This window comes from Prionailurus viverrinus, chromosome C1 (genome assembly GCF_022837055.1).
Source record: "Prionailurus viverrinus isolate Anna chromosome C1, UM_Priviv_1.0, whole genome shotgun sequence".
Classification (NCBI taxonomy): domain Eukaryota; kingdom Metazoa; phylum Chordata; class Mammalia; order Carnivora; family Felidae; genus Prionailurus; species Prionailurus viverrinus.
The window spans coordinates 8,624,158-8,638,162 of NC_062568.1; the positions used below are offsets into that span (position 1 = coordinate 8,624,158).

At 41.2% G+C, this 14,005-nt stretch overlaps 1 protein-coding gene across 1 annotated transcript; it reads left to right on the top strand.

The window, feature by feature from the left end:
* Positions 1-201: 201 nt before the first annotated feature.
* CCDC195 (coiled-coil domain containing 195) lies at positions 202-13,096 on the top strand. The gene is made up of 3 exons (XM_047869841.1): positions 202-466; positions 6,671-6,923; positions 12,973-13,096. Exons 1-3 carry the CDS (start codon positions 202-204, stop codon positions 13,094-13,096), a joined length of 642 nt encoding a protein of 213 aa, XP_047725797.1.
* The last annotated feature ends 909 nt before the right edge of the window (positions 13,097-14,005 follow it).

The following is a 14,005-nucleotide window of genomic DNA, read 5'->3' on the forward strand; positions in this document are numbered from 1 at the left end:
GTCATGGAAATCCTTTACCTCCCTGACAGTCTAGCTCCCCAGGTGCTGAAAGCTGGCATAGAGAAGAGTGACATCTATTGTTCAGGAAGGTTTATGGGTGGGATCAGCCAGTCCCACTGAGTAGACTGTGCGTTTGGTTCACGAGCAAAAGGTGACCTGTCTTCCCAGAGGAGCAAATCAGAGCGACCTGAGAAGAGGCGAATGGACGCAAATAGCCAGTTCCTAAGAATTATCCAGGAAATGCGGGCAGAGATCAGCAAGCTGAAGAAAGAGAATCAATTCCTCCGGATGACGCTGACTTCAAGCAGTCTGAGAATCTCAGGCGGCCCATGCAGAGAATCGGGAGATCAAAGGGAAGAGGAAGTCACAGACCCCGGCGACCTCGGGAAAACATCTGAAAAATCTCCAGCAACCCTCTCCAGTGGTGTTTCCACCGATGCGGCACCAGCTGGGCGCGAACATCAAGGTACCGAATGACCATGCCTTTTCTGGGCTGTGCCCACCTTTGCAAAGGTCTCCTAAAGATCAGGTTTATTGTGCCTTTTCTATAACTGCATAAATTGGTATTTATCGTGGTGAGTTCCATTCTTTTCCTCCTGGTAGATTAGCTTTAAATCCCCAGGGGAAAAAAGGAAATCGCTAGCATCGTCAAGCAGCCTATTTTAGCAGCATCAAAACTGTTTCCAGCTATTCCTGGAAAGAAAAGAATGGCGGGTTTGTGAAAATCAACCACCTTAAAAACAATGTGCTTTTTTCCTTCTTGACCTCAAGCATTTAAATGCCACATGATAGAACACTGAATGGATGAGTGCCAAATGGCACGCTCACTTAATTAAGTTAACGATATTGCACCGGAGTTAAGTGTATGGATGTTACAGTCAGACAAATATGGCCGCCAATGGTTTCTCATTCATTAGCCACTTGACTCAGAGATCCTTACTAGAAATCTTTCACCTCTGTTTTCTACCTTTGGGAGTGTGATAACGCCTACCTCATGCGGTTGTTGTACCTGTCTCACGGCAATAATAGACCGAGTGCTTAGCGTAGCGCCTGCAAACACACAACAAATGGCAGATAGTGCTTCTTATCCGTGTTTTACAAAGAACTTTACTGCCCGTAGAAATGTATGTTGCACATAATTCAACCTACTCTACACGCTGAAGACTTCAAACTCAGGGTCAGTGTCTAATATATTCTAATACTCAAGCCTCTCACGTTTTATGGAGAAGAATTTTGACTGCAGACTACACACAAAGTCAGAAATCAGCAGAGCGAAAAATCCGTTCTACATTTAAATTGTCAGTGTTTGTCTCCATCCAACATATTCAAATAAAACTGAGGTACATGATTAAATACTCAAATTTCTTAATATCGTCTGGCAAAGGCTTCGGGCAATGCCATTTGAGGTTCTGAACAGCTTGGCAAGAAAACGTGTCGTTTCCACCAGCTGGTTTTCTCTGTTAGAGAGGTCTCTCTCGAGCACGGGGCCCTACATTTCAAAACTGGGAACAGATTCCAATAAGGATTTTTACCCTTTTTGTCAAGTGCGAGTCTGGATCTGAGTAGTTCTTTCTGCTGCCTATTTAATAGAGCTGAAAGAATAACTGATAAGGAGGTTAGACTTTCGCCTCGTCTAAAAAAAGAAAAAAAGAAAGAAGGATACATCCTTATCCCCCCCCCAAGTTCCTCCACCTCTGCAATCTTGAACATTTTGTACTAAATGGCCCTGTCTTGGTAAGGGTCTTCCTTGGATACTATAGGATGTTTAGCAGCGTTCCTGGCTTCTAAATACTAGATGTCACTAGTATCTGCCTCTCACATTCATCATGACTGTCAAAAATGTCTTCAGACATTCCAAATGTTACTTGAAGGACAAAATTTCCTCCAGTTGAAAACCACTGCCTTATTCCAAAGGTAGACGACACTCCTTCAAATCTATTTTCCATGATGCTTACCCTAATGAAAAAGTAAGTTGAGTCTTAGTATCTCTATTCTGCAAGTTTTACACCATTCAAAGAACAAAGAGCATTACCCTATAACCTCTCAGGGCCTGAATGACATCAAGCTTAAGGGAGACTAGATTATTATTAAGAGCTGACACACAGGGGCACTTGGGTGGCTCAGTCAATAAGCATCCAACTCTTGATTTCGGCTCAGGTCATGATCTCAAGGTTCAGGAGTTTGAGCCTCATGTTGGGTTCTGTGGAGCCTGCTTAGGAGCCTGCTTAGGACTCGCTCTCTCTCTCGCTCTCTCTCTCTCTCTCCCTCTCTTTCTGCCCCTCCCTCACTAAGCTCTCTCATTCTCTCTCTCTCTCAAAATAAATAAATAAACATTAAAAAAAAACAAAAGAACCAAACACACAGTTGATAGCATACTTCTTCTGCATATGGATGGTAACTCCCATCAAGAATGTTAGCATTAAGGGGCGCCTGGGTGGCTCAGTCAGTTAAGCGTCCAACTTCAGCTCAGGTCATGATCTCACAGTTTGTAGGTTCAAGCCCCATATCGGGCTCTGTGCTGACATCTGGAAGCCTGGAGCCTGCTTTGGATTCTGTGTCTCCCTCTCTCTCTGCCCCTCCCCTGCTCACACTCTGTCTCTCTCTCAAAAAATAAACAACAATTTTTTTAAAAATTTTTAGCATTAAGTTTGAGAATAACTGGTGAAAACAGTTGATGGAACTTGGGGAACTCTTGTCATTTGCATCAATAAAACACAGAAAGAAATATGATTTCAACTGGTTCTTAGAAGCCCAGTTGAAGGACTTCACATGCATTTGTCTGTGTCTTCTATGTAATGCACTATTATGGAAGTAAGTGACATTAAGTAGGAAGAACATTGGCCTGACCATGAGGACACCGAGTTGTAGTCCCAGTTTTGTAAAGGCTGATCAGCGCTGAGTAGGACACATAAAATTCCTGGCCTTAGCATCCTCGTGTAAAAATGAATGGATTAGACTCGACGCCTTTCAAGGCCTATTCTAACTATAAAATTTTGTGATCCTATAAATGTAACATGCTTTTATGATCACTTGCCTCCTCTGTAAAATGGAAACAGTGATAAAATCTATCTCATATGGCTATTGAGAGCATGAAATGAAATAGCACAAGACTCATCATGAGCTACTTGGTAACAGTGAATACTGTATATTCAATAGTAACTATTGAATATAAGAATATTCCATGATATTCTTAATATCATTGAATATGCCAGAAGAATATTATTTGACTTCAACAGAAGTTTTTTTTTTTTAATTTTTTTTTTCAACATTTTTTATTTATTTTTGGGACAGAGAGAGACAGAGCATGAACAGGGGAGGGGCAGAGAGAGAGGGAGACACAGAATCGGAAACAGGCTCCAGGCTCTGAGCCATCAGCCCAGAGCCCGACGCGGGGCTCGAACTCACGGACCGCGAGATCGTGACCTGGCTGAAGTCGGACGCTTAACCGACTGTGCCACCCAGGCGCCCCAACAGAAGTTTTTTACTAGCAGTTTTAATAAGGCATTGCCAATATCCATTGAAATTCATACCTGAAACTGAATCATAGACATTTGCTATTAGAGAGCAACTTTCGAGATAATCCCCTTATTTGATAGGTGAGAATATAAGACCCAGAGGTTAACCTGCTCAATCCTCCTTAGAAAACAGGATAATATGAACCTATTCTTTGAGGAGCGCCTAGGCGGCTCAGTCAATTAAGCATCCGACTCTTGGTTTTGGCTCAGGTCATGATCTCATGGTTTGTGAGTTTGAGCCCCACGTCAGGCTCTGCACTGTCAGTGCTTGGGATTCTCTCTCTCTCCCTCTCTCTCTCTCTCTGCCCCTCCCACCCCTCTCTCTCTCAAAATAAATAAACTTTAAAAAAAAATTAACTATTATTTGAGAAGGAACAATATGAAATCAGAAATGTGAGTCTCACTTTAAGAAAGGGAACTAATGATTAAAAGGGACTTGGAAGAGAATCACTTGGAACGAAAACTTCTTCTGTCGGTTCTGGGAAATGCGTAGTGAAACAAAATGAGATTTTGTGAGTGGAGAAGTCTGCTTCCTTCAGGACACAGAGCTACGCTACAGCCCAGGGACACAGCTGCTTGGGTGTATATATATATATATACATATACATATTATACTATGTAATATATATACGTATACATATATCCATACATATTTATATTATATATAAACATATACATATATCCATATATATTTATTTATATATAAAAGTATATATATTATATAAAATTATATATATCCAATATGTATATATTTATTTCCATATATAAAATTATATATATATATAATTATATGCTATAATGAGAATGCAGAGCACCTGCTTAGAATGAATCTTTGTTGGATAAATTCTCAAGGAAGCATCTGTACTAGTGGATAAGCATTCAGTGGATACGAAATCCAACCAGCACTTTCAGTGCTTCCCTGGCCCTCCTGCCCTGTGCAATGGCACCTTGCGACTATCAGGGAAGAAGCAGTTTGCTGCAAGGAAGATAAAGGGAACAGCTCTTTACAGAGATCCCCCGGCATTGCTGGACCTCCGACTGTCTGCAATGGGTTCCTACCCTTTGCTGGCAAATACCCTGCATTTGGCAGCGATCCCTGAAGTTGTGCTAAAGACCCCATGATGCTGTGTTGAATGGCCTTTCCCTTTTACTGATGAGAAACCAAAGGACACAGACTATTTGTGACCCAGAGAGATGAACAAGAACCGACTTACTAATCGGTCAAGCTACAGAGTACGTCTCAAATAAGAATAAACTTCTCCGCGTAATTTCCTCTGTGGTGACTTCCTACCATTCAGTGCAAAGAGACTGCTTTGTAACTGTTTCAAACAGAAACTTTTATGATTGTTAGTAGTCATAAACTTACTTTTAGACAATTATAGAAGTTATCGATCTCGGCCAAAGAAGTGTTTGGAGATAGTTTAGAAATAGTATTTGCATGCAGTTAATCATTTCAGATAGATTTGAACTTAGACCACCTCTCCCTACCCAAACTCTTGCCTAAAAGTTTCAAACTATAAAAAGCCAGGGATGCCTCCACTTGTTGAATGACCATAATAATTTGTTGTCTGCAGTCTGCCTATGTGGGCAATAAATTTAAGTAAGAAATAACTGTGCTTCTAACACTCTTAAAACCCAAACACGATACAGGCCTTCCTTTTCTTCTTTTTTTAAAGTTTATGTATTTATTTTGAGACGGGGAGGGAGAGGCAGAGAGAGAGAGAGAGAGGGAGAATCCCAAGCAGGTTCCAGACTGTCAGCACAGTGACCATCGTGGCACTCAAACTCATGAACCCTGAGATCATGACCTGAGCCAAAATCAAGAGTCAGACACTTAACCAACAGAACCACCCAGGAGCCCCAGTGCGGGCCTTTCTTAAACATCCATGCTAGTTAATGCCAGAGCTGTGACAAGAAAGAATAAAGATTTGACAGACGTTCCTTAAGTGCTCCAGAAAATGAACACCACCCCATGAGGTCCCGGTTCTTAGCCCCCAGGTAATAACTGGAGGTCTGGTCAACATTAGTACAGAGTTACTGCAATTCAGACACATTAACCTCTCTTAAATAAAGCTCTTTTAATCAAAGTGCCTGAGTTACAAGAAAGCGAGAAGACTTAATTCAGGTCAAGAGAAAAGTTTATTGGAAGACACTCACGGACAGAAATGGAACTGAGGGGCACCTGGGTGGCTAAGTCAGCCAAGCATCCAACTTTGGCTCAGGTCAAGATTTTATGGGTCATGAGTTTGAGCCCCACATCAGGCTCTCTGCTGTCAATACAGAGCCTACTTTGGATCCTCTGTTCCCCTCTCTCTCTGCCCCTCACCCATTAGCACTCTCTCTTAAAAATAAACAAAAATTAAAAAAAAAAAAAAGAAATGGAATTGAAAGTCCTCATAAACTAAGGCCATAAATTTCTCTGTCTCTCTCAGAACTCCAGTTTCCCATGCAATGCATCTTTACTTCTTTCCAATACCTGCTGGCCTTCCATCTCTCAATCAGCAGGCTTCCTCATAATGACTACCCCAACTAAAGTCAAGACACATAATTACGGGCCAGTTAACAACAGCCAGTTCAGTTATGTGTGGCCATTCAGGGGATAAGAGTCTATGGGGACCAGGTCCTTCTACAATCTAGGAGAGAGGAAGCTGTCCAGAGTTGGTGTCTCCGGAATATCCATGTTCTGCCCATTTTAAAGTCTTGATTTATTATTTCTACTTGCCCAGATCTCTGTTCTAACGCTGCATCCTTTCCAACCATCCTCTTTACACAACTTCCAGACCTCCTCCCTCGTCTGTCTCTCTCCCCTTGCCTTTATCAGCCTAACCTGACGTCCCAGGATCTATCACTACCTGAATTTTATCATCTATGGTTTGTTCATCATCTGTCTGCATACAAGAAGGTAAGCTCCACACAGGCAAGAATTTTGTGTTGGCCACTACCATATCCCCATCTCTATCTCCGAAAAAAGTGCCTGGCATGTGACTGGCACTCAATTATTTATAAGTCAGTGAGCAGATGTCGTTTCTCTGAAGGAAAAAAAAAAAGTAATCAAAAGCAATAGTTTTGTTGAGTTAGCTTTAACAAAGTACTATTAGTATAATTTGCCATTTGTGGACATCATCAAAGGTAAAATTTTTGGGTCTCCCATACAGGCAACGTCATGATTGTGAGACGCTATTCCATTTCTTCACCAGTTCATTCGTTTGCTGCACGTGACCTCTGGAAAGCTGGGGAAAGACACCTAAAGAGTGGAATTCTAGACGCTCGGGGAAGAGTTAAGCCCCTGGTGTGTTCTTCAATAAAGAAGGAGGACAAGGAAGAAGAGATGTTGGCAGCTGATTCTTTGACCAACAGTAGTTCCAACGGAAGAGCATTTCCTGAACATGGTTTTGGTAATGTAACCAGGTAATAATGTACAGTCTGCCTTGAGCTATGTTATAGGCACACGCTGCGATGGGTACCAAGATGTTCTCCTGGATAAGCAAGGTCTTATCTGGTGGAGGAAACAAAGCCAAACAGGCTCTCCGGTCAAAATAATTTCCATCGCATGCATGTCCATTTAGGGAATCAAAAGAAAGAAAAAATTTTGAGACCAAATGGCGCTATAGTAGGTACCTCTGTTAGCAGAACACTTAGCCAGTCTTTACTTACTTATCGGGCATTAATGACGGTACTCTGAGCTGGGCACTGGTGATACGAGATTCACAGGCAAAAGTGAGACGTTATGTTCGACACTCTCATTTGGCGACAAAGACACACAAGTAAACTGATCACTGTGATAAAGTGCCTCTCAAGGAAAACACACACTCACTTTGGGAACTGGACACAGAACTCCTCTCTGAGAGAGAACAGTTCTTAGAGAGGAAGTGACTCAGTAGATTGCGGGGCATATGAAAATGGCAGTGCTCGGGGGGCCTGGGTGGCTCAGCCGGTTAAGCGTCCAACCTCGGCTCAGGTCATGATCTCACGGTTCGTGGGTTCGAGCCCCGAGTCGGGCTCTGGGCTGACAGCTCACAGCCTGGAGCCTGTTTCAGATTCTGTGTCTCCCTCTCTCTCTGCCCCTCCCCCACGCACGCTCTGTCTCCCTCTGTCTCAAAAATAAATAAACATTAAAAAAATAAATTAAAAAAAAAATGGCAGAACCCAAAAGGGCCAAGAGGCAAAGAGAAAAGTAACTTGTTTTGCAAAATATATGAGTTGGTGTTTCGAGAGTTAGGCACAGCCTGAGAAAAAGAGAGATTTGAGAAAACATTTGAGACACAGGTGGGGAGTCTTTAAGAGGAAGGTCAGACAGTGGCCCCAGCAGTGGGTGGAGCCAACGGCCCTTTCAGAACAAAATTGTCTGTCAAGTCTAACTTCTGCCTCTACAAGGCTAGAGCGTGACCTCCCCTCCCCACACTCGGCGCCCTTGCTTTCCAATTCTCACTTATCATGGGGAAGAGAAAATGGAACAAATGTGGTTGTGGAGAGAATAAGGGAGTCATGGAATTCAACAGCGGCAGGAAAACCAAGGGAGGGACAACCAGGGACAGGCCAGCGGGGATTGTCATGAACATTGGAAAGAGCGCCGGACCTCCCACAGGATGTGGGACACGGAAGCAGAGCCAGTTTTATTTGAATTTTACCAGACAGGATGAAAATTGTATTTCACTCATAGAAAGTTCTATTATAGAAACGGTGAGCGTAGCCTGAGTCGTGGAGGACAGCTGCATGGGGCCAGGCAAAGAAAAATGGAAAGATCACCCCAGGTAGAGCGGAAAAGACAAGAAGATAGAAGAAAGCACGACTGTGAGGAAAACAAAAGTAGTGAAGTGAGTGAGGGTGAAGAAGGGAGCCAGACCCAGCATACGGAGCCTTCTGCGCAATGCTTGTGAGTCCGCGCTTTGTCCTATAATTATGGGAAAGCTAGTAAAGATAACGTCCTTCTGAAAAGTTGTAAAACACAAAAATATTCAGAAGCGAGTGTTACAAATACCCCTGTTTTCATCTGCAAGAATTGTGTCATACTTTCTACAGATATTTTATATATAACAAAAAAAAAGGAAAAAAAATATTACTAATAAAGGCAAAAATCCAAGGGCATCTGGGTGGCTCAGTTAGTTAAGTGTCTGACTTCAGCTCAGGTCATGATCTCATGGTCCATGGGGTTTGGGCCCTGTGTTGGGCTCTGTACTGGCAACTCAGAGCTTGGAGCCTGCTTCAGATTCTGTGTCTCCCTCTCTCTCTCTCTCTTTCTCTCTCTCTCTCTCTCTCTCTCTCAGTCTCTCCCAAAAATGAATAAACATTAAAAAAAAAAAAAATTTAAGACAAGGTTCCTATATCTCTCTTCCCCGGTCCCCGGTCCTGCCAATGGGCAAGTGTTATCATGAGTTTCATTTCTATCCTTTTGGTCTGTTTTTTTTTTTCATACGTTCATTACATTCTTTCATGCATTCGTTCATTCAACAAATAATCCTGGAGGTGTACTACCTGCGGGGCAGGATTCTAGGCCATGAGGATCTAGAAAAAAAAAAAAATTGTCAGAAATCTCTGTCCAAGGGGAGAAGTTTCCTTTGTAACATGATAATCAATAAGCATGAAAATACATACAGTGTGTAATTTATGTTACATATTAAGTATGAGAGAGACTAGGGAACCAATTAAAAGGGGAAAAGAACAGCTAACAGAGCGAGCATTGTTGAAATTTTTATCATGGCCAGAGAACACCCTACCATTTGAGTAAAAGGGAAGGAGTTCTGACGATATCTGGGTGGGAAAAACTTTCTAAGAACAGAAGACGCAAATACAGTGGATGTCGGGAGGCGTTTGACTCGTGTCTGAGGAAGGGAAAGGAGGCTGTGATTGGAACAGAGTGAGCGAGAAAGTGGGGGAAGATGAAGGCAAAACTCTAGGGGTGGCCTTGCACTCCCTTCCAATGATTCTGGATTTATTCTGAGTGAACTGGGCACGTAACACGTTCTTTTCATTAAAAATAAAAATAAAAGATTGTGTAGGGAGTCCCGCTTTAAAAAGACTGTGGGAAAACAGTATAGAAAATTAAAAGACCAGGTTTAAGCTAAAAAAAATAATCCAGGCGAGAAGTGATCATTTCTTGGCCAAGGGTAGTAACAGAACATATGGTTTCTGGATATATTTTGAAGGTGAAGCCTGTAAGATTTTATTGGCAGAACAGATGTGGGATATGGAAACAAGAAGTGTACATAGTTTGGGGCACCTGGATGCCTCAGTCGGTTAAGTGTCTGACTTTGGCTCAGGTCATGATCTCTCGGTTCGTGGGTTCAAGCTCCACATCGGGCTCTGTGCTGACAGCTCAGAGCCTGGAGCCTGCTCCGGATTCTGTGTCTCCCTCTGTCTCTGCCCTACCCCACTCATGCTCTGTCTGTCTCTTTCTCTCTCTCTCTCAAAAATAAACATTTGGGGAAAAAAAGAAGTGACATAGTTGTAGATAGTTATATAAAAGCACTGAACGTTCATTGTAAAAATGAACGTGTCCTTTGTTTTAAAAACTTATTTATGTACAATATACATATATACATAGATACGTGTGTACATATTTATGTTGGTATATAATATATATACAGTTATATAAAGGCACTAAATGTTCATTATAAAAAGAAAATCGCAAATTATAAAACATAAATGCAATATTCAAAGTAAAAAAGTATAAAAAGGAAAATCTTCTATAACTTCACTGTCCGAAAAACCACCATTTAGATTTTGATGGACATCTATCTTTCCAGGCTGTGTCTACATACTTTGAAACTGTGCCGTGCACATATCACAATGTTTTATTTTTTGTCCTTAAACCATTACATTCTCATAGACCTATAATGCTGAGAAATGCAGTATTACTAACCTTCTCGTTTCAATTCATATTATTTCTGTGATCATTTAGGAGCGTAGCCAACGTTGATAACGTATTACTTCTCTGAAGCAAAATGTTTTCCCAATTCCAAGTTGCGGAGGAACAGGCTATTTAGAATACAATCCATCGGTAATTTAGAATCTACTTTAATGGGGAAGACTGAGCCAACTGCCGGTTTGTGTTAAAACAAGAAAGTCAGTAAGGGCTTAAAATCAACAGCTGGGTTGGCATAAAATCCAGTCAATATGGAAAACTGTTGAGAAGAACAAAGCATGCTATTTTTTTGTTAGAGTTCTTTATTTTGTCTTTAACTTCTTCGGTGATTAGTAAAGTAACGTGTCATTACATTAGCCCTCTAATTTTTTTTTGTAAATTCATTTACTTTCTAATAGCTCTCAAAGAATTTTACAAAGATTTATCAGGAACCAATTTGTTTGAACCAGCCTTTGAAGCAATCAGACATCGTACCTAATTTGCTTCTGAGCTTTTTCATTATTCTACCAAGGAAGCGTTTTACAGAACAATGCCAATGTCAATATTTCTAACAACTAATGCTCTCCAAACACCAGAGATAGAATGTTAATTTTTCCTTAATTTTCATAGAAATTAGAAACCTAGAAACCTAATCTTCTCCTGCATTTAAGAAAAAAATCTCAGGCAGGCAGCTGGGTGACTCAGTAGATTGAGCCTCCGACTCCTGGTTTCAGCTCAAGTCACGATCTCACTGTCGGATTAAGCCCCATGTGGGGCTCTGCACCCAGCACAGAGCCTGCTTGGGATTCTCTCTCTCTCTCCCTCTCTGTCTCTGTCTCTCTCTCTCTCTCTCTCAAAAATAAATAAAACATTAAAAATAAATTAAAAAATAAATAAAAATAAATAAAAAGATTAGGGGAATGGGTCCATATAGAGCATAGCATAAAACACAGAAATGCTAAATCACTATGTTGTACACCTGAAGCTGACCTAACACTGTACGTCCACTACACTCAAAATAAAATCTTTTCATAAAAATGAATCAATTATCGATTTCATTAGAAATGCTATATTATTCGTTTTGTTGATAGGAGAAACTAGACACATTAAAATCAAAATATACAGTTGACCCTCAAACCGTGCTGGTCTGCTTACATGCAGATTTTTTTTTAAGTACAGTACATGAATCTACTTTCTCTTCCTTATGATTTTCTTTTCTTTTTAGTATTTCTTTACTTAGAGAGAGAGAAAGAGCAAGCATGGGAGGGGCAGACAGGAAGGGAGAGCGCGAGAATGCCAAGCAGGCCCTGCACCATCAGCACATGGAATCTGACGCGGGGCTCGAACCCACAAACCCTGAGATCGTGACCCGAGCTGAAATCAAGAGCCAGTCACCCAACCGACGGAGCTACCCAGGAGCCCCTTCCTTATGATTTTCTTAATAACATTTTCTTTTCTCTAGTTTACTTTATTGTAACAGTACAGTATAGTGCACACAACATACAAAATATGTGTTAATCGAAGCGACTATTTCTGTTATTGGTAAGGCTCCCAGTCAACAGGAGGCTAGTAGTAGTTAAGTTTTGGGCAAAGTTATATGCAGATGTCCCACTGCCCCGGTGTTGCGTGCCTAACCCCTGCATTGTTTTGAGTGTCAGCTGGACCCTTTCCTCTTCTTACAGCAAAATGGTTAAGAAGTCAGCCTCTGGAATCCGATGGCTAAAATCTCGACTCCATCATTGGCCCTGGAAGAGTTATTAGTCTGTTCTGTACCATAGTTTATTTTTTTCTTAAAAAAGGAATCATAACAGCAGTTACCATGTAGTTTTGTAAAGAATAAATGAAACAATCAAGTGAGTGCTTACAAATGGCAGAGCAGTTATTATTTTATTGATCCCAAAGTATGGAACCAGTGGCCTTTCTCCCAAGGGAGGGAACAGATGTGTTCCCCTGGACGCAAGTCACTAAATGCCACTCAGTGAAATGATGGCCTTATCTAATACAAAGAGAGAGAGACAGAGACCGACAGAGGACAAACTGGGAGAAAAGGCAATCATTTTAAACACCATTGTTCAACTTTTTCCTGAGAGCAGTATATCCTAGTGTACGCCAAGAGTCTCTATAACACTATTGGAGGGAAAAGCAGCGGGCAAAACGGAACAAACTAATCCCTCCGATGACACAAATCATCCCTCCTCTCGCCCTTTTACTGTTCAGGCGGGGTGGATGTAACGTTAATTCACAGTCAATGACTTCAGGTTTATCTGGATTATAAAACAATCACCTCAAATTTCTGCTTCATTTCAACTGAAGAGCTTCAATGTGAGAGACCCTTCACCTAAGGCAATATGATACTCTTTAAAGATCAAGGGAAAAACCTCCCTTCGATAGTTTTAAATCTTAGTTTTATCAGCACCTTTCATTGGGCTTAATCAAAAGGCCAATATTCATGGCTTTTTGGCATTATTGTGGAACTAAGCAAAATGTATTAGTATGTGTTTTAAATGAGATTTTAATGCTTCAGGCAGTATTTGGTGGTTTGGAAAAAAATAGTAAATGTTTTATATAAAGGTTCAGTAAAAAGGGTTATGTATATTCTCCTTCTGCTTCCTTTAGGGACAAGATGAAGACAGTCAGTTTCCTGTTACCTGTGGATGTGTCTTCATATTCCAAAAATTCAAGTTCTTTGAAATGCTCACAAAACCAGACCACCAACCAACTAAGTACCATCGCAGAATAGGATTGTGAGGTGGTGAAATTTAAGAAACAGCTGCTTCCCAAGAGACGGGAACACTGAGGCCTCGTTGGGTCAGTATTCTCCCCTACAAAGAGCTCTGGCAAGATGCCCGGTAACACACACAAAATGCTTGGCATCAGGTCAATGGCCTTGTCAATGGACTTGGCCAAGAAATGGAAGCGATTACCTGATGTCGTTGTTGAATACTAATGTTGATGGCTGTACAGTGACTATTATAGTCTTTCTATGCAGCATGTGAGCAATTAAATGTAATTAAATTAAATTGCATGGGGTGTTCAGTATCTGCCTTATGCCATCAGAAAATGCTGTTTACATTGTAAGTGTCACTTTCCAGCTGAAACTATAACAAATCCAGGAAAAAAGGTTCAATGTTTGATTAATAGTATAGAAGCAATAGTGATTATCCTTACAGTTAATTGTGTGTTGATATTTTAGTGATACTAGCTCATTTGGTCTTTAAATATCCTGTGTCACAGGCATGAAAACACAAACACAGCAGACTCTCATAGCATACCTGGTGGGTTCGGAGCATGGGTCCAAGGCTGGCTAATGACAAAGTCACTAAAGCCGGTTGGAAAGAGAGAAAAAAAGGTTCAGCTGATCATGACTTAGGGGCTGGAAATCCCAGAACTCCCTCAATTCCTGAACTTCTTTTCAGGGGAACATCTCCCCCTCCTGGTTTACAACAGTCACCTTCTAACACCAATACCCTTTTTAAGCTACTATCTTATATTAAAATATTCAGAGCATTAAAATGCAGATGCCTTGGTCCCACCCCAGTACCAATACTCTTTTTAAAGAAATATCTTGTATTAAAATATGCAGAATGTTAAAATGCAGATTCCTTGGTCTCACCTGCGACCAACTGAATTTGTGGGAGAGGGAAGGGGA